Source organism: Scyliorhinus canicula, chromosome 4, assembly GCF_902713615.1.
Source record: "Scyliorhinus canicula chromosome 4, sScyCan1.1, whole genome shotgun sequence".
NCBI classification, from domain to species: Eukaryota; Metazoa; Chordata; class Chondrichthyes; order Carcharhiniformes; family Scyliorhinidae; genus Scyliorhinus; species Scyliorhinus canicula.
The window spans coordinates 156174712-156200747 of record NC_052149.1 but is presented as its reverse complement, the minus strand read 5'-3'; the positions used below and the strand labels follow the sequence as shown (position 1 = coordinate 156200747).

The 26036-nt window shown below is 47.4% G+C and overlaps 1 protein-coding gene across 4 annotated transcripts in view; it reads right to left on the bottom strand.

Moving 5' to 3' along the window:
• Positions 1-320: 320 nt before the first annotated feature.
• The window catches only part of LOC119965107 (zinc finger protein 346-like), a 45364-nt gene continuing 19648 nt past the window's right edge, over positions 321-26036 (bottom strand). For 2 of the 4 annotated variants that reach the window (XM_038795412.1, XM_038795414.1), the window contains 3 exons: positions 18097-18190; positions 7821-7947; positions 321-616 (listed from right to left, as the gene is read on the bottom strand). In XM_038795412.1, the coding sequence (XP_038651340.1) occupies positions 7827-7947; positions 18097-18190 (215 nt within the window). In that variant the 3' untranslated portion in view covers positions 321-616; positions 7821-7826. The remainder of the gene's footprint in view (positions 617-7820; positions 7948-18096; positions 18191-26036) is intronic. The other 2 variants (XM_038795413.1, XM_038795415.1) reach the window with 1 other exon arrangement.

Below are 26036 nucleotides of genomic sequence, written 5' to 3'. Positions count from 1 at the left end.
GCACTACAGTATCAGCCTAGATTTTGGAGTGAGTCATGAACCCACAAGATTCTGACTCAGAGGGAAGAGTATAATCACAGAGTCATGGCTGATGCTGTAATGAAAAGATACATTCCTTAGCTGTACAATTTTTGCCACATGTTGCTGAAAACTTAATAATGGAGAAGCCTACAATATCTTCAGTACAATTCTGAAGTTAATAGAAAACATTAAGATTTTTACTGTCCAAGTACAAGATAGGAGAAGTCTGGAGCACAGCTAATGTTCAATCATTAAGTATTTGGAGTAAATTCAGGATTGAAAGCAAATCAACACTTCGATAGGGAAACTAATTCAACATTTATTGTGCATGAGGAGAGTAAAAATACAAAAATAGTCAAGGGTCACAGATTTTTCAACAAATCTTGTGAGGTTTAACTAAATATGTAGCTGAAGCAAAGAAAAAAAAGACAGTTTAAAACATACACCAAAATTACAGAAGAATGGAAGAATGTGCTGAGCTCCTGGGTCCATCCTTGCACGAGGTCTGCACACAGTTCAGTACAATTGTTTTCAGTCACAATGACACTTAAAATCAGTTTCTCTTATATTCCCCAATGTAGGTGGTTATTTTGTTCTAAAAAAAAAGAAAATTGACAAACATACACAATAAAATATAGTGCCAGAACAGACCAAACAGACTTTTGTTTTATGGTATTCTAAACATTAACATTTATTGCACATGTATTAACCTCCAGGTTTCTTCCCATTTTCTCAATAAGTCACCCACACTCTAAAGAATGTTCTAGATAAAATTTATGCAGCACTCAAGTTTGACTGAGCGGCCGCCTACAATTTAAAGGATTATTGAGCTGGGGGGAATCTTCGAGGAACATCAAAGTAAACCCAATTTATCAACAAACAAAAAGTTTTGAACTGTAGCCTTAGTTGCTGTGCACAACAAATTGGCCTATACAAAGTGTGAGGAGCTAGCAATAAATGTCACTATTATCCATGTTAAATGTTACAGTAAGTGCCAGATATTGTCTTTCCAGACATTTGCCACATATACCTTTACAAGATGCTTCACTGAAACATTTCCCAATTGTATCATAAATCAAAATAAAGTATTTTTTAAACATATGGGATAGCAGTTTGTAACGGCTGTATAAAGCTTTAGATAGAGTTTTTTTTGTGTGATACGCTAGTTACCAGTCATACCAATTCAGTGGCCATTCAATAATCAAATACAGCAATGAGACACAATCAGAGATTTCTTGAACAGAATTTATGCTGCAATCATATACATAGTATCTGTATTAATAATTTCTGAATATGTGGAAGAGATGACATTCAGGCTCAGTCCCATGTATTAAAAGGTTTTCACCTCAATCACAATTCACTGCCTCCTCAAGGTCAACCAGCTAAACTTCACGTTGCAGAGAGACTGTATAAAGCTGTCAATTCTAGCTCGCTTAAACAGATTATGGGACATCAGTGCAATGATTCACAAGCGATGTTTGTCATCTTACCTAGGCTGCAATTAAAAGGCTACCAAACTAGTTATGTGGCAAATATTTGCAACTGTTTATTTGTATCGAACTTTCTCATCTTTTCCTAAAGATCTACCAACTTACCTGAGCCTTGGGTGACTCTGATCTGCTCTTGTAGCCACAGTATTTATATGGCTAGTCCAGTTAAGTTTCTAGTCAATGGTAATCCCCAGGATGTTGATTGTGCAGGACTCAGCAAAGGCAATGCCATTGAAAGTCAAGGAGCAATGATTAGATCCTCTCCTGTTGGAGATGGCTATTGCCTGACACTTGCACGGCAAGAATGTTACTTATCACTTGTCAGACCAAGCCTGGATGCTGTCCAGATTTTGTTGCATTTGGACATACACTGATTCAATATATGACTCATCGCGAATGGTACTGAACAATGTGTAGTCATCAGCGAATATCCCCACTTCTGACCTTACTATGGAAGGAAAATCACTGATGAAGCATCTGAATATTGTTGGGCCTATGATACTACCCTGAGGAACTCCTGCAGTGATGTCCTGGAGCTGAGATGATTAACCTCCAACCACCACAATCATCTTCCCTTATGCCAGGTATGATTCAAAAACACCACCAGAGGACAGTTATAGCTAAACTGCACTGGTACCAAGACAGGGAAACAATCCTGCGCAGGGCCAGGCAAAACGGAACCTGCAAATGGGAAGGACACTTCATTAGAGTTTACGAGGTCATTGGGGCAGACCTAGCCAGGAGACGGGCCGAATTCAGTAGAGCGAAAGCAGCTCTTTACAAGAACGACATGCGTTTTGGTATGCTGTACCCAGCGAAACTCTGGGTCACATACCAAGAAAGAGAGTACTTCTTCACAGCCCCCGCCGAAGCAAACAAGTTTGTCGAGGAACACGGGCAGGAAAACCAACAGGTAGGGTAGAAATAAGGAGCCTCTGGCAAGGGGTAACAGCACCCTGAGGGGGGGAGAGGCAACGCCAGGCCCTTCACCCCCGCCACGGTGAGCGCACCCTGAACAAAAAGCAAACCACTACCCGAGGGACAGGTTCAGGTGTGAGACCAGGCCCCAGCACGAGGGAACAAAAATAGCGGAGAAGGCAAAGCAAGTGAGAGGGGTGCAGGGTAGGATGGGGGAAGAGCGGGCAGAAAACTGCAGAGGCCTGGCAAGGGAGATGTGGGGCCGCAGCGTCCCCCAAAAAGGGGGGAAGGCATCTGGCAGGGAGGAGAGGGGACCACTCAACAGAGGTGGGAGAGCAAACGGGGATAGGAACAGGGGAAAGAGGGACAAAAGAGGGGTATACGATAGAGGGCGGAAAAAGGGGGGGGGTGAAGGGAGGGACAGGGGAGGGGGGGGGCACAGGTAGGGAGGGACCGTGGACGACACAGGGAGGGAGGGACGAACAAGGCTACAAAGGGAATAACAATAGGGCTACAAAGTGCCACAACCAAAGGCTCGGAACAAGGAATCGCTACAAGCATCCACCCAGTACGGTCTCTGGACGAAGGGAGACTCAGAGTACAGAGGACTACCCACGTGGTGGCCATCCTGGATGGCAGCCGAACAAAGGGAAACCCCGGAGCGCAGGGGCGCGTCCACCAGGTAAGTATGGTTAATCCCACAGGAGCGAGGGGACAGAAACCCCCCATCAGGATAGCCACCTGGAACGTAAGGGGACTCAACGGCCCAGTGAAAAGATCCAGAGTCCTCAGCCACCTAAGAAATACGAAGGCCGACATAGTATTCCTCCAAGAGATACACCTGAGAGAGCAGGACCGACTGCGAGTAAGAAAGGGTTGGGTGGGACAAACCTACCATTCCTGCTATGGAACGGGGACAGGGGTGTGGCAATACTGATCATCAAGAGGACGATGTTTAGGGCAACAAAGGCAGACCCAGGGGGACAGTAAGTCATGGTCAGCGGGGCCCTGGATGGGGCACCGGTAGTACTAGTTAACATGTAAGCACCCAACTGGTACGACACGGGATTCATCAAAAAGACCATGGCAGAAATCCCTGACATAGCGACGCACCAACTAATCATTGGGGGGGGGGGGGAAGAGACTTCAACTGTGTACAGGACCCAGGGCAGCACAGTGGTTAGCATTGCTGCCTACGGCACTGAGGACCTGGGTCTGTCTGTGAGGAATTTGCACATTCTCCCCGTGTCTGCGTGGGTTTTGTCCCCACACCCAAAGATGTGCAGGTTAGATGGATTGGCCACGTTAAATTGCCCCTTAATTGGAAAAAAATAATTGGGTACTCTAAATTTATATTTAAAAAAACTGTGTACAGGACCCAACGACTGACAGATCAAACCCCAAAACAGGGAAAACCTCAAGCATGGCAAGGGAACACAGTCACTTTATGGAACAGATGGGAGCGGTAGACCCCTGGAGGTTCACCCACCCAGGGGAGGAGTTCTCCTTCTTCTCCCCAGTACACAATGTATACACCAGAATTGACTTCTTTGTGGTGGGGAAAACGGTGCTTCCGGGGGCGGACAAAGTGGAATACTCCTCAATTGTGATATCTGACCACACTCCACACTACATGGACATGAGGCTGGAGACAGACAGAGCCCAACGCCCACATGGAGGTTGGACATTGTACTACTAGCTGACAAGGCCTTCAACGAAAAGACATCGCAGGCCATAGCAGAGCACATGGAGAACAACCAGAATGGGGAGGTCTCACCCTCCACGTTCTGGGAAGCGCTAAAGTCCGTACTAAGAGGGGAAATCATCGCTTTCAAAGCGCAAATAGATAGGGAGGAAAGGGCGGCTAGGGGGCAGCTGGTCGACTTCATACTGGAGGTAGACCTTAAATACTCCGAGGCCCTGACCGTAGAGCTCCTGGCGGAGAGGAAAGAGCTACAAAGGAACTTTGATCTGCTCTCCATCAGGAAAGCAGTGCACCAACTCCACCAGGCACGTGGGACTCTATAAGAACACGGAGACAAAGCCAGCCGCCTGTTGAGAAATTGCACAAATCAGGGATACCAGAGGCACATTAGAAACAGAACCAGAAAAGGTCAACAAAACCTTCAAGGCCTTCTACCTTAAGAGCCCCCAATGGGGCAGTCCGGGATGAAACGATTCCTTGATGGACTGGACAGACCAGTCGTGGGAGAGGGCAGAAAACGGGACCTGGAAGCACCACTAGCACTGGGAGAGATTATGGACAGCATTAGCTCCATGCAGGCTCGGATGGCGCCGGGACCAGACGGGTTCCCGGCGGACTTCTACAAAACATCTGCGACAGCATTGGCCCCGCTCCTGCGGGAGATGTTCACAGACTCGCTAGCTAGGGGCACACTGCCACCCACACTAGCATAGGCCTCAATCTCGCTGATACCTAGGAAAGATAAAGACCCAACAGAATATGGGTCATACAGACCCATCTCACTGCTGAACGCAGATGCCAAAATACTGGCTAAAATCCTAGCCAAAAGGCAAGAAGTCTGCAGACCAGAGGTGGTCGCAGAGGACCAGATGGGTTTTGTCAAAGGTAGACAGCTTACCTCGAACATCAGGCGCCCGCTGAACGTGATAATGACCCCCTCCGGGGAGAGAAAACCAGAGGTTATCATCTCCCGACACGCAGAAAAGGGCTTCGACAAGGTCGAATGGAAATACCTCAGAGGTACTGGAGCAGTTTGGGCTTGGAACAGGGTTCACATCCTGGGTAAAACTCCTATAACAACGCTCCCATGGCAAGCATACGGACCAACTACACCAACTCCCGATACTTCCAGCTGCACAGGGGCACCAGACAAGAATGCCCACTGTCCACGCTGCTGTTCGTTCTAGCGATCGAACCACTCGCAATTGCGCTCAGAGCAGCAAAAAGCTGGAGGGCGAGCCGAAGGTGCGGCAGAGAGCACAGAGTTTCACTCTATGCAGATGACCAGCGAGATCTTCCCGGTACACCCACAAGTAGGGGGGGGGGGGGGGGGGGGGGGGGGGGGGGGGGGGGGCAGCACTAACGGGACTGTCGTTTAAACAAGCCCGACACAAATTCTGCTACCTGGGGATCCAAATAGCCCATGACTGGAAAGGGATCCACAAATGGAACCTCACCAGTCTGACAGAGGAAGTAAAAAAGGACCTGCAAAGATGGACCACACTCCCTCTCCCTCGCGGGGAGAGTCCAGACGATCAAAATGAACGTACTGCCCAGATACCTCTTCCTACTTAGATCTATTCCAATCTACATCCCCAAGGCCTTTTTCAAAGCAAGAGACAAACTAATCATGGCGTTCGTATGGGGGGGTGGGGGTGCTAGCCCGCCCAAATCTACAATTCTACCACTGGGCAGCGACGGTCGAGCGAATAAGGGGATGGATCAAGGAGCCAGAAGCAGAGTGGGTGCGCACGGAAGAGGCACTCCCACCCCATCCAAAACATACTCCAGCAGCCCGGTGGTGATAGCCACCCTCCAGTCCTGGAACCAACTACTGCAGCAATTTGGCCTGACCAAAATGTCAGACAAAGCTCCCATCAGCAACAACCATAGGTTCACACCAGCGCTGACTGACGCCACCTTCAAAAAGTGGGGACCGGACGGAGGGACACTGACAGTCAAGGACCTCTACACAGATGGCAGGATCGCAACACTGGACGAACTGACAGAGAAATTCCAGCTAGCCAGGGAGAACGAGCTAAGTTACCGGCAACACAACTTCCTACGAATGGAGACAACCGCCATAACATACATTACTGGAAGAGTTACTGGGCGCAAGCCTACTAGATAAAGAAAACTGTAGTGACATGTATTTTTTTTTAAATTTAGAGTAGCCAATAATTTTTTTTTCACAATTAAGGGGCAATTTAGCGTTGCCGGGATTCGAACCCGGGTTCTCAGCGCCGTAGGCAGCAATGCTAACCACTGTGCCACATGCCGCCTTGTAGTGACATGTATGACCGACTGGTAGAAAGGGCCGACACCGTACTGGACGCAACAAGAAAGAAATGGGAGGAGGACCTGGGGATTGAAATAGGGTGGGGACTCTGGAGCGAAGCACTGCATTGGGTCAACTCCACCTCCACGTGCGCAAGGCTCAGCCAGACGCAACTAAAAGTGGTACATAGAGCCCACTTAACAAGAACCCGTAGGAGTAGGTTCTTCCCGGAGGTGGAGGATCAACGTGAACGGTGCCAAGGAGGCCCAGCCAACCATGTCCACGTTTTGGTCTTGCCCCAGACTTGCGGGGTACTGGACAGCCTTTTTCGAGGCAATGTCCAAAGTGGTGGGGATGAGGGTGGAGCCATGCCCGAAAGTGGCCGTGTTTGAGGTATCAGGCCAGCCAGATCTATTCCTGGGGAGGGGGGCGGACGCCCTTGCCTTTGGCCCCCTGATCGCCCGCCGTAGAATCCTGTTCGGCTGGCGGTTAGCAGCACCACCCAAAGCTGCAGACTGGCTGTCCGACCTCTCAGAATCTCTCCAAATGGAGAAAATCAAATTCGCCATCTGAGGGTCAGATGACGGCTTCCACAAAACGTGGGAGCCATTCACCCAATTGTTCCGGGACCTGTTTGTGGCCAAAGAACAAGCAGAAGAATAGCCAGGTAGCCAAGAATCAGGGGAAAGTAGCTAAGGCATGAGAGGGAGAGACAGACCCGGGCAGAGGTTTTGGGGGGGGGGGGGGGGGGGGGGGGAAGACAGCTAAACCTAAGAGGAAAGAAAAGGCGAACCACAGGGAACAAGAGAGGAAAACCCGGGGGGGGTTAGGTAAATGGTAACCGGAAGGAGGGCACGGGAAACGATAACAAACTTGTCATCTACAGGAACGGAGAGCAAGGAGAATCCAGGCGAGATATGGGACGAACGGCTGAAGCAGAGGTGAATGCGAGACGACAACGGCAAAGAAATCCGTCCGGGAGAAGCAAGTGACAACATCAACACCAGACCCATTTGAGTACTGCCCTCTATAATTGTTTCTCCGGCACCCAAATGCATACCTACCTCCCCAGTCTCCCCCCGCCTCCCCCCCACGAACACATGCCTACTTATGTGTTGTAAATAATATTGCCAATTGTACAGAGTTGCTGCTGTTGAGCTGGTGCATCATACCTTACCAGTTATTTTACTTTATATTTTATTTATTTCTTATTACTTTTTTTGGGTATTTTTGTATGTGTCCTTCTCTTCTGTATATATAGTATATATATCTTATTCTGTGTACATAACGGTAAATATACTTTGTTCAAAAACCCAATAAAAAACATTTATTAAAAAAAAGGTATGATTCCAACCAGCAGAGTCCAGCGTTGCCAGGGTTCCTTGATGCCATTCTCAGTCACTCTCACCTGTGTTCAACTCTTTTGTCCATATTTGTACCATTGCACCCACCGCTGTGATGAGGTCACGAGCCTAATAACCCTGGCGGAAGCCAAAGCAAGTGTCTGTGAGCAGGTTATTGCTGAGAAAGTGTCACTTTAAAAAAAATATTTTTATTAAGGCATTTATGAATTATCAAATAAAACCACAACAAAGATAAAAAAGATAACCAACAGATAAGAAACAGGAGAACACAGCAGAACTTATTAAATAGCCAACAACCCCAATCCGCTCTCCCTACCATACCCCCCACCCTTCTGCCTCCACTTTTTCTTGCTAACCCTACCCACCCTCCCCTTGCTGACTTAACTGTCCTGGAAGAAGTCAATGAACAGTTTACATCTCCAAGAAAACCCTCCCATCGACCCCCTTAAACAAATTAAATTTTATCCAGCCTAAGGAAATCCGCGAGGTCGCTCACCCATACCCCCAGCTTTGGAGCTCCCAGTCCCTCCACCACATCAGGATCCGTCTCCGGGCTACCAGCGAAGCAAAGGCCAGAACATCGGCCTCTCTCACCCCCTGGACTCCCGAATTATCCGGCACTCCAAACACTGCCAATTCTGGACTCAGGATCACCTACCTCCGACATCACGCCAGTGAACCCCAGCCAAATCCCTGCAACCTCGAGCAGGCCCAAAGCATGCAACATGATTCGCGGCCCCACCCCTGCACATTCTTATGTTCTTATCACCCACATCTATCCCCCACCCCCTCAAAGAACCTAATTATTCTAGCCACTGTCATATGCGCCCTATGGATTACCATAAATTGGATGAGACTCAATCAGGCGCACGAGGGTGACCCATTCATCCACCTAAAAGCTTCCTCCCATAGCCCAGCCTCCAGCTCACCTTCCAGCTCCTCCTCCGACTTTCGCTTAACTACACCTATCGGGGCGCCTCGCAATCCATCAATTCCGTATATATCTCTGACACCCTGCCCTCTCCTACTCCTGTTCTCAACAGCAGCTTGTCCTGCAACCCCGGGGACGGCAGACCAGGAAAGGACAGCTCCAGTCTGTATGGAGTTTGCAAATTCTTCCCGTGTTTGCATGGGTTTTGCCCTCACAACCCAAAGATGTGCAGGGTAGATGGATTGGCACGGCTAAATTGCCCCTTAATTGAAAAACAATTGAATTGGGTACTCTAAATTTATTTTAAAATCTGAAAACAAAAAAGAAAAGGACGGCACCTGCTTTCTCATATAGTTCCGCACCTGTAAGTATCTGAACCCATTTCCGCTGGGCAACTCGTACTCCTCCACCAGTCCTTCCAAGCTCGGGAAGCCGCCTTCCACGAACAAATCTCCAAACCACTTAATTCCCGCCCGGCGCCAACCCTGAAACCTCCCGTCGAATTCCCCCGGAGCGAACCTGTGATTCCCACAGATCAGGGCCCAAACCTAGGTCCCCTCACGCCTCAAATGCTGTCGCCACTGTCCCCATGCCTTCAGGACCACCACTACTACCGGACCTGTGGAGTACCTGGCCGGCGGGAACGGCAGAGGCGCCGTCAACAACGCTCCCAAACTAGTACCCTTACATGAGGCTGCCTCTACCCGCTCCCAAACCGGCCCCTCCCCCACTACCCACTTCCTTACCATGGCTATATTTGTCACCCAATAAAAATTCCTTAAATCTGGCATGGCAAGGCCAACCTGCCCCACCCTCGCACCTGCTCCAACAACGTCTTCTTTACTCAAGGGGCCTACCCCGTCCACACAAATCTCAATATCAATGAGTTAAACTTCTTGAAAAGGCCTTGGGGATAAAAATCGGGGGGTTCTGGAATGAAAACAAAAACTTCAGGAGTGCAATCATCTTTACGGACTGCATCCTTCCCGCTAATGACAACGGAAGCACATCCCACCTTTTAAATTTGCCTTTCATTTACTCCACCAACCGAGCCAGATTCAATTTGTGCAATTGTTCCCACCCACCACACCACCTGGATACCTAGATACCTAAAACTAGCCCCCAGTATCTTAAATGGTAGCTTGCCCCGCTTCTTCTCCTCCCCCCTCACCCGAATCGGGAAGACCACTCTTTCCCATGTTTAATTTGTACCCCAAAAACCAGCCGAATTTCACCAAACTGTCCATCATACGCTTTCCAGTGGGTCCGATAAAAAGCAACAACAGGTTGTCCACATATAGGGACAACCTATGATCCCCTCCCCCCATCCCCGCACATTCCCTTTCCAGCCATTAGACGCTCTGAGAGCCATCGTCAGTAGCTCTATCGCCAAGGTGAAAAGGAACGGGGAGAGTGGGCATCCCTGCCTTGTCCCCGGTACAACCTAAAATACACCAAACTCATCCGATTCGTTCTTACACTCGCCACCAGCACCCGGTACAACAAACCCCCGCCCAAACCTGAACCACCCCAGTACCTCCCACACTACCCAATCAACGGCCGTTTCCGCGTTCATCGCGACCGCCACCTCCACATTTCATCCCTCGTTAGCATCATTATGACATTTAGCAGGCGCCTGATATCAGCCAACAAGTGCCTCTCTTTTACGAATCCCGTCTGGTCCCCCCCCCACCCCCAAATCACCTAACGCACACAATCCTCAATCAGCGAGGCCAGATTCTTAGCCAGCAACTTGGCATTCACATTCAACAGCGAATTTGGACATTAGGACACACACTGCTCCGGGTCCTTGTCTTTCTTCAGGATCAGAGATACTGAGGTCTGCCCCAATGGCAGGGGAAGCTCACCCTTCTCCCATGCCTCATTAAATGCCCTCACCAGAAGCGGCCCCAGGTCACCCAAAAACCTTTGTAAAACTCTGCTGGGAAACTGTACGAACCGGGGCCATCCCTTCCTGCATTGCCCCCATATCCTCCAGCACCTCCACCAATTCAACGGGCACTCCCAACCCCTCCTCCACCCTGGGGAATTCCAGCCCATCCAAAAAATCCCGTATTCCTTCCACCTCAGCCAGGGGTTCCGATTCATAAAGTCTCCTATAGAACTCCTCACCCCACCCGGATCAAATACCATTCCACCCTCGCCGCCTCCTGCTTCTGGAGCTGGTGGGCCAGCATCCTGCTAGCCATCTCCCCATACCGCCTTCCCTGTGGACACCAACCCAAACTCCATCTGGAGCTTCTGTCTCTCCTTCAACAATCCCGCCTCCGGGGCCTCCGCGTACTTTCTGTCCACCCGCATAATTTTGTCCACCAGCCTTGACATTTCTGCCCGCTCCTCCTTCTCCCTGTGGGCCTGAATTGATATAAACTCCCCCCTGACCACTGCATCGAGTGCCTCTCAAAGCATGGCGGTCGAGGCTTCACCTGTATCATTTACTTCCACGTAGCCCCGGATGGCGGCCCTCACCCGCTCACACACCTCCTTCTCCGCTAGCAGTCCCACACCCAACATCCACTGCGGGTGCTGACCCCCCCCCCCCCCCCCGGTCCACTCGTCAGCCCACCCAATGCGGTGCTTGGTCCAAGACCTCCGCCAGCAGAAAATCAATCCGCAAATAGACTGTACGCACATGGTAGTGCCCTCGACCTTCCCAACCTCCACACTCGCACCATGCGCTCAATAAACGCCTTCAGCTACTTCACCACCGCCGACACCCTCCCCGATCTCGACCGGTCCATCCCCAGGTCAATGACCGTGTTAAAGTCCCCCCTGAGAAAGTGCAACTTGATAATGCCGTTGATGACTCGTTCCATCAGTTAAAATTTAATTTTTTTTTTTTTTTACAAAGTGCCCAATTCCCTTTTTTCTAATTAAGGGGCAATTTATCATGGCCAATCCACCTACTCTGCACATCTTTGGGTTGTGGGGTGAGCGTGAGGATCAGGTCAAGAATGGTTTCCACTCTTGTTGTTTCCCCCACCTACCACAGTCCCAGTCTAGCAATTGTGTCCTTTAGGACCAGGCCAGCTTGGTCTGTGGTGGTACTACCAAGCCACTTTTGGTATTGGTCATTGAAGTCCCCACCCAAAGTACATTTTGCGGCATTGCCACCCTCAGTGCTTTCTCAGAGTGGTGGAATACTGATTCATCAGCTGGGGGGGGGGGGGGGGGTTTGGGAACGATATGTGATAATTAGCAGACTGTTTCCGTGCCCATGTTTGCCTGGTGCCATGAGACTTCATTTTGACCAGAGCCGATGTTGAGGATTCCCAGGGCAATTCCCTCAATTGTACACCCACCATGTGCCCCCCACCTCTGCTGAGTCTGCCTGTCGGTGGTCAGAATATATCCAGGAATGGTTGGGGACATTATTTGTAAGGTATGGTTCAGTGAGTATGACTATGTCAGGCTGTTGCTTGAATTTGAGAATTAAAGTGCGGAACTGGATTGCTAGCTGGGCTGCACACAAATTAGTATAGTCAAACAGATCAGAATCGAATGCATCATTCAAAGAAAATTGTGGCAGGTGGAGGGTTTGATTTATTGAGTACTGGAATCAGCACCGAGAAGAAATTCGCTCCACTTAATGTGAACTGAGGCCAGTGTTCTGGTGAACCATGTAACTGGGGTTTCAGACGAGGCTTTAAACTAAAATGTCTGTATAAAAATTGTATCAATCTAAGGACAAAAGTCAAGGCCACCAAGCTGTTCAGTGATTTGTGTGTGGTAAGAGGCAAAAGGATTAAAGGTAACAGTGCATCGGATGCTGACAGACCTGTTCATTATTTACAGCATTTTCTGTCTCATTATCAGATTTCCAGCATCCACAGTGCTATGCTTTACTAATAAAGGGTTTTTGATATGTAGACAAAATGATCTTTAAAATCTCATAAAATACCAATGAGTTATCCAAATAAGCCCCTTTGAGCTCAGCAAGGGTCCAGGCAGCATTGAGTTCACCAGGTACAAATTCTCCTTTCATGCCAAATGAGGATTTAACCAGGGATTAAATGTTGACTATGGTGCTAGCATTTGTTGATGAGGGTGATTTTGCTGGTTTTCTCTAAACTGGCTTAAAGGCGGAGGGAGCACTTTGAAGTCCTATCACCAGCTGATGCATTTCTTTGATCTCCTTTATGATGCAGAACAAGTGAGAAAGAACATTAGGATATATTTAATGTCTTTCCTATTTGCCCATTACATAGAAAAAAAGTCCCACTTTTGGGCTTTTCTTGCTGGCCAGGTGGGGCTTGCAACCGTTAAAGTTTACAGTATAATGCTTCAGTGGTCTGACTGTTGCTTGAAATCTGTTCACTTCCCACTGTCTCATAACGCTTTAATTTAGATCTCTTCAATTACATATTGAATTTCCTTTTAAGAATTCTAATGGAATCTGATTCCACCACTCTTGCAGCTAGTGCATTCCAGACCTTAATAGTCGCTTGGTAATACAGACAATTGTTGAAAAATAAAGACATGTTGTTGAAGCTTTTTGTCCTGCACTCAGGGCAGATTCAGAAGAATACCAAATCTCAAAGAGAACAACAATTTATACAGCATGAAGGGCAGCACGGTGGCACAGTGGTACCACGGCACCAAGGTCTCAAGTCCGATCCCGGCTCTGGGTTACTGTCCATGTGGAGTTTGCACATTCTCCCAGTGTTTGCGTGGGTTTCACCCCCGCAACGCAAAGATGTGCAGGGTAGGTGGATTGGTCTCACTAAATTGCCCCTTAATTGGAAAAAATGAATTGGGTCCTCTAAATTAAAAACAAAATTATACTGCATGAGATTCCAGATATTAAAGAACCCATAAAGAAATTTGCCATCATGACCTGTCTAATTCTTTTGTCAATTTTTTTGAAATCTGTGACCACTGTTTACCGATTCACTAGCCAGAAGAAATAGCTCCCACTCCTTGCTCCAGCAAAACTTGTCATAATTTTGAATACGTTTTAAACTCCATAACTTTGGTGCCCCAAGGAGAACAATTCTAGTCTGTGTACATAACTGAACTTCCTCAACCCTGCTCTCATTTTGGTAAATCACCTCTGTACCCTCTGCAAGGTCTTGACATCCATCTTAAAGTGTAATGCCCAGAATTGTACACAACACTCGTTATGGCCTAACCAGAGATGTATAAAGGTTTGGCATGACTTCCTTGTTTTCGCATACAAACAAATGTCCCCCATAAGCTTTCTTAATCACCTTCTCAACTTGCTCTTACACAGCATAAAAGCAAATTACTGCGGATGCTGGAATCTGAAACGAAAGAGAAAATGCTGGAAAATTTCAGCAGGTCTGGCAGCACCTGTAGGGAGAGAAAAGAGCTCACGTTTAGAGTCCGATGACTTTGAGTCCAGTTGCTTTGACAAAGAGTCATCGGATTCGAAACGTTAGCTCTTTTCTCTCCCTACAGATGCTGCCAGACCTGCTGAGATTTTCCAGCATTTTCTCTTTCATGCTCTTGCACAGTCGCATGTTTCTGAAATTCCTTTTGATCTGTTTTTGGTCTATCCAATTTCTCTACCCACTCTTTCTTGGAACATTTACAGTATCCCCTTTGTTGAAGGCAGATACAAAGTATTCATTTGGTACTCTGCCTCTGTGTCAACAAACTGATTTCCTTTTTGGTTTTTAATTGGCTCAGTTGACGATTCTTTACTCTTTGTTTAAGACTTGCAGTTTAATTTTATGCTAATTTTTCTTTGATATTCTTTTTGCTTCTCTTTTTTCCTTTCTGTTTCCGCCTGGACTTTTTCTCCTATTATAATATGGACTTGACATTTATCAAATACCTCAATTTTTTGTTTCATTTTAATCTCAATTTAATGTGTCATGGAGTTATAACTTTTGAAAAAAATCTTTTTATTGGCATTTTCCACATTTCCACTGTTTGCTTTGTGATCTTCCCCTTTTTTAGCTTTTTCCAGCCTTTCCTCTTTCTCCTCCTGCCCCCCCAACCAAATTCTTTCACCAGAACCTCAATCCTCATTCTATGTCATTGGTTCCTTTGCAGACCATAACAACTGGATTCGCTCCCTCCCATCTCAAATTCTTCTCCAGCTGTCAGGAAATGTATTCTTACCTTGGCACTTGAGACACACATTTGAAACTCTCAGTCATGATTGCGGAGAACAGAGGGCTGGATTCTTCGGCCGCGCCCATTGCAAGATCACCACGGAAGGATGCGGACTATTGACCTCATGCGGGAATTTCTAGTCGCCAAGCAGGAGAGGCCGAAGAATCGCACCCAGAATCTATTCCCTTGACTATACTGTCCTTTACCAAAAGATTTATTTTCACAGTTCCCACTTGAATGGCCTTCTGTGCCATGATGCCATGGTCACTTTGCTCATTACCCTGCAGACCTTGCCCTCACCCACAAGCAATAAGAACATAGTATCTGTTGGTTGAGGGCAAAGGCCTAGTGAGGCTCCTTTAGTATTGCATTTGGGGACATCTTACCTGCCTGAATTGTAGTCACAAGCTCCTGCTCATGGTCACTGATCAGGCCTACACCACGTCCAAACTTAAGTGGTGTGATTGCCTCTTGGTAAAGGTGCCAAGAAACTCACCCCCCTCCCTGATGCTCAAGAAGATCTGCACCTTGGATTCCAGCTCAACAAATTTGAGCTAAAGTTCCTCGAGGTGTAGACACTTACTGCAGATATGGTCGTCTATGATCACAATGTTCTTCACAAAGTTCCACTTACTGCAGTTGTGCACACGACCTTCAATACCATCCATATGTAACTGTGCTTTATTTACGTAATTAGTCAATGTATTTAATCACCAAATTTCCAACTGTTACACTGTTAGCAATGCGTTCTGTGCAGGCCACTCTTGATCAACTAATTTCATTCTGAAACTCTGATGAAAGGGCTTACACACCTAAAGTAGCCCTGTGAACAAAACATCTTTATTCATCCAGCAGTTAAAGTTACTGAAATTTTGCCTTGAATGGGAGATTTCTAGCAATCATTTCCCAAGAAAGGATCAGCCAATGAAGGAAAAGTGTTGGCCTTCTCGAAGCTGCCTTGGGTCTAGTCACAAGCATATCCGAATAGCAGTAAATTTTCTATTATTGGTTTAGATTACAATAAAGAGGGCAGCACGATGGCCTAGTGGTTAGCACAACCGCCTCACGGCGCTGAGGTCCCAGGTTCGATCCCGGCTCTGGGTCACTGTCCGTGTGGAGTTTGCACATTCTCCCCGTGTCTGCGTGGGTTTCACCCCCACAACCCAAAAATGTGCAGAGTAGGTGGATTGGCCACACTAAATTGCCCCTTAATTAGAAAAAATAATTGGCTAATCTAAATTTAAAAAAAAAATAAATAAAAAATAGATTACAATAAAGAACCAGTTAGCACCAAATGAGGGGCTAAATCAGCAGCATAGTTTGATTCAGAAAATGCTTCCCAAGGCAATCCAAAGGGGGACTATCCCCCACGTCAATCCCCCTTACTTTGATGGAAGCAGATTCTTAAATAACATGTGGTCTCCAGTCACTAGGGTAAAACAGATAGATTGACAAGGTCTCAACTGCTGCAGGTTTCACTAATGCTCTGTGATTGGAGCTGCATCCAGAGTACAAGGATGGGCCTCCTTCATCTCAATACTGCAAACATTATGATAAAGCTGTCTTTTCAAAAATTCCCCAGCGAAAGTTTTTGTAAAGTCGCAGTCATTGTTGGCATAATCAACACCAATGTTAAACATGAAGCAATAGCTTCCAGCATGGGCTCTGACTCCAGAAATTTAAATGACGAGCAGCTAGTCATACAGAGGTACATCAGCAGAGTGGTTATGATACTGTATTAGCAACCCAGAGGTTGAATTCAGGTATCACCATGGCAAGTTGCGACACTGAATTAATTAATCTAAAATTTGTAAACTGGCATCAAATGAAATGGCCACAGAAGCTGCTACATGCCCATAAAATACCCCACTGGTTCATTAATGCTTTTGTAAAGACTTACCACTACCTCCTCACAATCTGACTATTTTATTCCAATCCCCTGTCCATGTAGCTGATTCTTAATATTATCTGAAGTGGAATTAAATCTAACTCTATGAGTACTGCCACACCCAGAAGAACAAATGAACCCAGTATTGGAGGGAGGTGTGATTAATGACAGGAGAGGCTGTCTGGAACTGAAGAACTAAAACACCTTCTGCCAACTGGTTTGTTTAGCACAGTGGGCTAAGACAGCTGTCTTGTAATGCAGAACAATACCAGCAGCGCAGGTTCAATTCCCGTTCCAGCCTCCCCGAACAGGTGCCGGAATGTGGTTTTTCACAGTAACTTCATTAAATCTACCTGTAACAATAAGCGATTATTATTATTAACTATCTATGGTAATACAGCAATTGCCTGCTTTAAGCATTGGAGCATGCTGCTAATTCAACACAATTAACAGATGTGCTAGTAGTTTTTCAGCATGCAGAATATTTATGATCCGAGTACACCATAATAGCAGTTTGGGCCTCCCACACAATGGTGTGAATGGTCAGTCGATCGATTTTACATGGTATACTTATTGAGTCCGGATTTATGAAGTATCCCAGAAGTATAATCTTCTGGCCTAAGCCTACAAATTGGATCATTTTCATAAAAACATGGCTCTTTCACTACTTCAACAATATCATAGAATCACAGAATTTGCACTGCAGAAGGAGGCCACTCGGTCCATCATGTCTGCACCTGTCCCTGGAAAGAACACCCCACTCAAGCCCACACCTCCACCCTATCCCCGTGACCCAGTAACCCCACCTATCCTTTTTTGGATACCAAGGACAATTTTAGCATGGCCAATCCAACTAACCTGCACATCTTTGGACTGTGGGACGAAACCGGAGCACCCAAAGGAAACCCACACAGACACAGGGAGAATGTGCAGATTCCGCACAGTGATCCAAGCTGGAAATTGAACCTGGGACACTGGAGCTGTGAAGCAACTGTGCTAACCACTGTACTACGGTGCCGCTTATATACAGGTTATTGAGGAATTCCAACTGAAAGGGGCTTCCCAAAAGCCTTATAACTCCATTTTGTCCACTATGGATACAACTGAACAAAATGAGCAGTTCAGTTTGTCTCCTCATTGTCATTTCACCAAGGTGGACCTCAAATGCAAAAGTAAAGATGTATCATTTGGATTTAAATGCACACATTCCAACAACAATCTGCACATGCCAGATCACAGAGTAACCATGTTCATGTATCAAAATGGCTATCTGCAACCCAAAATAAAGATAATGGCAGCAGAACCAATGGACTCATCCCTGACTCAAGTCAAGCTAAGTAACTGTGTTATTTTTTTGTCCTTGTAGATTGTTAAAAAAACAGGTTGGTGTACTTACCGGCTCTTGTGTTTGACTCCCAGGATGTGTGCATTAAAGTGGTCTACTGATGTCAGAACAACGTGACAGGTTTTACAGGGATAGCCGCCAGCAGCTGTGAAAGATTATAATTTATTTACCTGCCATAATAAACAACCGTTAAATAATGCAATTACCCGCCTATAAGAGTACATTTATCAAAGTTGAAATTTCAGGAACACATACTATTTGCTTAGTTATTCGCTTTCCCTTCCTGCTTTCTAATTTCATCACTCAACGGTAATGATTTTTACCCACACTTTATAGCATGATAAAATTACTTTATATTTTTAAACACAGAATTTAGGGGCTAGAGACAGTCTAAAGATATGGTCAACTGTACTCATTCCACACAGATCAGTCTTCATCTATGAAAATGAAAGGGATGAAAGGGCAGGCTGTTAGATTCTGGGTGTGGACCCTTCATCCAAAATGTGGCCTGAAAAATGCATGCATATTAGTATGGTTAGGAAAAAATGGGGTGGAAGGAAAGGATTTCTAGGTAAACCAGTCAGAGAAGGAATTAAATTTACATGTCATCTAATAGACTCCTGTTAATGATATTAATATAAAACATTTCTAAACCACAATTAGAGAAGTGTGTGCAGTTTGGGTTTCAGACTAAAGGGTGCAAACGTGTGGCACAGATTTCAAAAGGTGTCACCTGCTGTGAGGAAATATAAATGTGAAAGAAGACTTTTAAAATTGGGACTATTTGCATCAGAACAGAGGATATTAGAGGACATTTTGATAGAGCCATTCAAATTATGAAAGGATTGCACAGAATAGATAAAGAAAATTTGCCAGTGATTGAGCGGTCCAAAACAAGAAGCTAAATCAACTGCCTCTATTTTCATAAGGTTTCAGAATGAGCACTGGCATTATTTTGTTCATTCACAGGATGTGGCTATTGTTGGCAATACCAGCACTTACTGTCCACCCCAATTGCATTGGAGATACAATTTGAGTGGTTTGCTAGACCATTTCTGAGTCAACTACATTGTTGTCAGTCTGGAGTCACATGTAGGCCAGACTGAGCAAGAACAGAAAATGTACTGATTTCCTTCCCTAAATAATGGTAGTGAGCACCCAGATGGGTTTTTAAGACAACATAATAATAATAAACATGATGGTTGTATGCTCACCATTACAAGTGTTAAAAATTAAAATCATATTTATTTAATTGATTGAATTTAAATTTCCCACTGCCATGGTGGGATTAAAACTCATGCCCTCAGATCACTGCTTGGGCTTTCAAATTAATAATCCAGTAACATAAACCATTATGACACCACACACTAAAAACAGTAAGGCTCAATTTGGTTAGTAGCAAACATGATCGGGAGTACATACTCCAGGCTATAGGGGGTGGAATTTACTGGCTGTTCATGACGGAGGCATATTTCGGTCCCAATAACTCATGGATTTCCCGGTGACGAGGGGTGCAATCAACTGGAAATCCCATTGACAATGGCAGAATGAGAAAATTCTGCTTGCGGGCCACCGCCACCACTGAAAAATATGCGGTGGGCTGGTCGGTAAATCCTGCACAGGGTCTTATAGGGACAGGAGGGGAATTAGCTATACTGAAAAACCTCAGTTACAGCAGTAAAAAAATAGGATATCAGCAAAGGCAATCAGGCAGTGGAAGCCTGTAAAGACTTTGGTGGAAATGGTCTATAAACCTCCTGATAGTGATAACGTAGTGGGGCTGGAAAATGCATGAACACAGGTCAGGGAAGCAATGTGGTTGTAGTGAGAGAATTCAATTTTCACAGAAACTACAAGGGCAGCTTGAATTATTAAGGTAATGAATTTCTAGAGTGGATCTGAGAGTTTTCTAAAACAATGCAAGAATGATAAGAGGCCATTTAGCCCCTTGAGTTTATTCCATCATTAACAGTAATATGGGCACGTGAAATGTAAATGCTTGTAAAAGGAGACATTTTCTGTCAGGTAAAATTGAGCTTTGCAGTAGGGGATAAAACAACTTGGTCAGTGCACCTTGAGGTTTGCGACAATGCCCATGCAACTAAATACAAAACTAGCCAGTATCTCACCACAGGCAACAGACCAATAAATTGATACATGAACAGGGGCTGGTTTAGCTCACTCGGCTAAACCGCTGGCTTTTAAAGCAGACCAAGCCGGCCAGCAGCACGGTTCGATTCCCGTACCAGCCTCCCCGGACAGGCGCCGGATTGTGGCGACTAGGGGCTTTTCACAGTAACTTCATTGAAGTCTACTCGTGACAATAAGCAATTTTCATTTCATTTCACATGTACGCCTATACACAGCTTTAAACTAAAATATACTGTATTGTCCCCTGTGGTTCAGCCGGATCAAGCCAGTGGCTAGCAAGATAGTACATGAATATTCCAGGTTCTGTCAATATTAGTTGATATCAGCTCTGCCTTTGGGAGTAGTGGGCATGCATGCACAAACATCAAAAATAAGTTACAACCATTGCACAAATTCCTAGTGGAAATGCAAAAAGGCCCGAGTTACTTTGTCCTTCATGGAAAACAGCACATCAACATTCACTGTCTAGTTCCACAAATGATCAACTGGGAAAAGTGCGACCGGTTACCTGTGAACCAGACCCCAGCAAGAACATCAGAGTTGATGCTTAGAACAGTGCAGGTTGCACATTCAAGTACAAGCCATGGTACAAGTACAATTTTTTTCCTGGATTTAAAAGTTATTTCAGCCATGTACCAATGGCAATGGCATGATGGCACACTAACAGTAGAGTCATTAGAAGTTTGCCTATTTTTAAAATGGAAAAATGCTCCTTAGATGCAACAACTTGTTTCAATAGCAGAAAACATTTCCAAAGGGCCACACTGCAATGAACACATGGCTAACATAGCAAATTGGATGATACTGGTTTTCAATCACCCAGCAGTTGCTAGGTCATAATTGACCAGATGCGACTTCTGGTGGCGGCCATGGAGTGAGAGGTCGCTTATTTGGTAGCTCACGCCCGTGGTGGACTTTTGGGATATTTTCCCCTGACTTTTGGGGGATTTGAGCGGTAAAATTGGAGACTGGTGAGGCAAAGAAGAGGAATCCCCACCAGTTTATGGAGCCGTGGACCAGAAGTGGTCTGCAAAGAAGAGATTATTGGGCATAGACGAAAGTGGAGTCTGCAGCACGGGAAAACATGGCGGAGGCTCAGGAGCTGGGATTGCTGGCCCAGTGGTCAACGGAGCAGCTGGTGAAATTCCTTCAGGAGAGTTTCGCCAAGCAAAGACAGGAGTGCCTGGACCCTATTAAGACGGGGATTGATCGGGTGGAACAAAGATTGGAAGTCCAGGGACTGGCCATCCAGAAGGTGAAAGAGAAGGTGACTGAGCACGAGGACCAGCTAACCGCGACGGCAGTGGAGATGGATCTGATGAGGGACCATCAGAAAAGGCTACAGGAGAAGGTGGAGGATTTGAAGAACAGGTCGCGCAGGCAGAATTTGAGGACAGTTGGCCTCCCAGAGGGCACCAAGGGATCGGATGCAGGGCAATATGTGGCGCGTATGTTTGAGAAGCTGCTGGGCAAAGGTGCGTTTGCTCGACCCTTGGAAGCGGACAGACCGCATAGGGCGCTTGCGAGGAAGCCGCGGATGAATGAGCCACCGAGGGTGGTGGTGGTACGAATGCACCGGTTCCTGGATAAGGAATAGATCTTGAGGTGGGCCAGGCAGATGAGTAGCTGAAAATGGGAAGATAACGAGCTGCACGTTTAGCAGGGCTTGGGTGCGGAACTGGCCAAAAGAGCGAGCTTTAACAAATTTAAATCGGCCCTCTTCCAGAAGGGGGTGAAGTTCGGCATGTTGTACCCAGCTCATTTGTGGGTTACTTACGAGGGTCAAGAACTTTATTTCGGATCGTCGGATGAGGCGATGAACTTTGTGAAGGACAGGAGACTAGCAGGTGATTGAGGACACTGAACTTGAGGGCGAGTAATTCTGCCTGAGCTGCTAAATTTATTCGGCGGAATTCTCCGCTCCCCAAGTGGCGTGGGAGAATCGTGGGTGGGCCTCCTGACATTTTTTGCGCCCCCTTGCGCTCGATTCTCCCCCCCTCTCGGAAAAATCGCTGCTCGCCGTTTTTCATGGCGAACGGCGATTCTCCAAGCCCGATGGGCCGAGCGGCCGGCCCTTCACGCCCGTTTCACCACCGCAGCAACCACACCTGGTCGCTGCCGTCGTGAAACGGGCGCCAGATACCCGTTTGGGGCATCTAGGGGCCCGATTTGGACGGGAGAACCGCGACTGTGCTCGGGAGGGGACAGGCCCGCGATCGGTGCCCACCGATCATTGGGCCAGCGACCAAAACGGACGCACTCTTTCCCCTCCGCCGCCCGGCAAGATCAAGCCGCCATGTCTTGCCGGGCGGCGAAGGAGAAAGACGGCACCGCGCATGTGCGGGTTCGTGCCGTCTGCGCGCTGATGTCAGTTGCGCATGCGCGGGTTGGAACCGGCAACCCGCGCATGCGCGGATGACATCAGAAAAGCGCCGTTTGCGCGTCATTTCCGGCGCGACGAGGTCGCGGCCGGGAACAACGGGGGCCCGCTCCTAGCCCGCCGGGTGGGGGTGAATTAGGTGCGGGGAGCAGGCGCCGAGGCCGTCGTGAACCTCGGCCCTCGCGATTTTTATCGGGAGCGGAGAATACCGGTCATTTTCTTTTTGGGCTGCGTGTGGAGTGTTTTTTGTATCAATTTTTGGACAGTTGCTCAGTTTTGTATGCGGGTTAACTTTATTCTCGTGTTTGTTGGGGATTGTGATGTTTTGCATATGCATGTTCGAGGTTGAAGGTGGATGTGGCAATATTACAAGAGACACACCTGAGGGTAATGGATCAGACTAGGCTGAGGAAGGGGTGGGCCTAGCAGGTATTTCACTCGGGCTGGACTCTAAAACTAAGAGGGTTGCGATCCTGATCAATGAGCGAGGTAGGGAATATAGTGGCGGATTCAGGGGGTAGGTAGATCATGGTGAGTGGGAAGCTGGAGGGGTTGCTGGTGGGGTTAGTGAATATTTGCGCACCAAATTAGGACGACGTGGAGTTTGAGGCGGGTGTTGGGGAACATTCCACATAAGCTGATCATGGAACCGGGGGGGGGGGGAAGAGAGAGAGAGAGAGAGAGAGAGAGAGAGAGAGAGAGAGAGAGAGAGAGAGAGAGAGAGAGAGAGAGAGAGAGAGAGAGAGGAGAGAGAGAGAGAGAGGAGTTCGGACGGCCAAGAGCAAAGGAGTTTTTTTCCCCCCACGTGCACAAAGTGTACTCCCAGATTGATTGTTTCATTTTGAACAGGGCTTTACTGGCGGGGTTGGCAGATACCGAGGATTGTTGTGTCGGACCATGCCCCACACTGAGTAGATTTACGGGTGAGCAAGGAGGGGGGGGGGGGTCAGCACCCGCAATGGTGATTGGATGTAGGACTGCTCGCAGATGAGGGGGTGTGCGTGCGTGTGTAGTAGGCCATCCAGAATTATTTGGAGATAAATGATACGGGGGAAGCTTTGGCATCAACGGTATGGGAGGCGCTTAAGGCAGTGGTTAGGGGGGAGCTAATTTCGATACGGGCTCATAGTAGAGCGTGTAGAGATGGATAGGCTGGTTAGGGAAATACTCCAGGTGGATACAAGGTATTCTAAATCTCCAGAGGCAAGGTTGTTGAAGGAGCGGCAGAAGCTGCAGAGGGAATTTGGTCTGTTATTCACAGGGAAGGCAGTGGGGTAGTTGAGGAAGGCGAGGCAGGCGGTATACGAGTATGGGGAGAACGCCAGTAGGATGCTAGCACATCAGCTAAGGAAGATAGGAAGAATAAGGACAGAGGGGGGAAACACAGTCTTGTACCCAGCAGGGGTGAATGGGGTGTTTAAGGAGTTTTATAGTTGGCTGTATGTGTCGGTGCTGGGGATGAGGCAGTTTTTGGAAGGATTGGAGTTTCCGACAGTGGAGGTAGGGTTAGTGGAGGGGTTGGAAGCCCCGATCAGGATTGTAGAAGTAGTAGAGAGACAGGAGGCCATGCAGTCGGGCAAGGGTAGATGGCTACCCGTGGAATTTTACAAAACATTTTCTGGGATGTTGGGCGTGCTGCTGGTGAGGGCATTTAATGAGGCTACGGAGAGAGGTGTCCTTCCCCCAACAATGTCACAGGCTTTGATCTCATTGATCCTGAGGCGGGAGAAGGACCCAGAGCAATGTGGGTCATACAAACCAATCTACCTACTGAATGTCAATGCAAAATTGCTGGCCAAAACTTTGGCCTCAAGGACAGAGGACTGTGTTCCGGGGGTGATAGGGGAAAACCAGACAGGGTTTGTTAAAGGCAGGCAGCTGACGGCCAACGTTAGAAGGCTTCTTAATGTGATCATGATGTCCTCCGATGGGAGGGAGGCGGAGGTAGTGGTCGCTATGAACACGGAAAGGCCTTCGACCGGGTGGAATGGAATTATTTGTGGGAGTCCTGGGACAGTTCGGGTTTGGGCAGGGCTTTATTGACTGGGTTTGATTGCTGTACCAGGCACCGGTGGGGAGTGTGCGGACGAACCGGCTGAGTTCAGACTACTTTAAAGTGCACCGGGGGACAAGGCAAGGATGTCCTCTCTCCCCACTGTTGTTTGCTTCGGCTATAGAGCCATTGGCGATGGTGCTTCGAGCATCGAAGGACTGGAAGAGGCTAGTTCGGGGGAGGGGGTGGAGCACAGGGTCTCATTATATGCAGACAGACAACCTACTCCTATATATTTCTGACCCGTTAGGGGGGATGGGGAAGATTATGCGGATCTTAGGAGAATTTAGTCGGTTCTCGGGTACAAGTGAGGTTTTTGTGACCCAGGTGAGGAGGCATGAGTGGAGACTGGGGGAGCTGGCGTTTAAAGTGGTGGGAGGGTGTTTTCGTCACTTGGGAATTTAGGTGGTACAGGAATGGGAGCAGTTACATAAATTGAATTTGACCCGGCTAATTGAACAAATGAAGGAGGACTTCCAGAGGTGGGACATGCTCCCGTTATCACAGGCGGGGAGGGTACAGATCTTAAAAATGACGGTCCTCCTGAGATTTCTGTTTGTTTTCCAGTGCCTCCCTATTTTTATACCAAAGGCCTTTATTAAGCAGGTGAATAGGGCGATCGCTGGTTTGTGTGGGTGGATAAAACCCCGGGAGTAAAGAAAGTGCTGCCGAACGTTAGTAATTACTACTGGGCGCCAAATATAACCATGATTAAGAAGTGGGTAATGGGGGAGGGGTCGGTGTGGGACCGATTAGAGGCGGTATCATGTAAGGGCACAAGTTTTGGGGCATTGGTAACGGCTCCTCTGCAATTCTTGCTGACACGACCCTGTACTCTACAAGCCTCGTGGTAGTGGCTGCCCTGAGTAGCGGAAGCATATGGGAGTGGAGGGTGCGTCGGTGTGGGCTCCAATTTGTGGCAACTACCAGATTGTCCCGGGGAGGCTGGATGGGGGGTTTCGGAAGTGGCAGAGAGCAGGGATTGAGAGGCTTGGGGATCTATTTATTGATGGGAGCTTTCCAGTTTTAGAGGATTTGGAGGAGGGGTTTGAATTGCCAGGAGGGAATGGGTTTCGATATCTGCAGATTAGGGAATTCGCACGATGGCAGGTTTCAACCTTTCTGCTTCCACCACCACAGGGGATACAGGACAGGGTAGTTTCTAGAATGGGGATGGGGGAGGGGAAGGTTTTGAATGTCTATAAAGAACTTATGGAGTGGGAGGAAACTCAGATAGGTGAGCTAAAGCATAAATGGAAAGATGAGCTGGGAGGGAAGGTAGAGGCAGGTCTGTGGGAGGATGTTCTTAGCAGAGTCAACACATCCTCATCATGTGTCAGGCTCAGCCTGATACAATTCAAGGTGGTTCACCGGGCAGACATGACGGTGGCCCAGATGAGCAAGTTT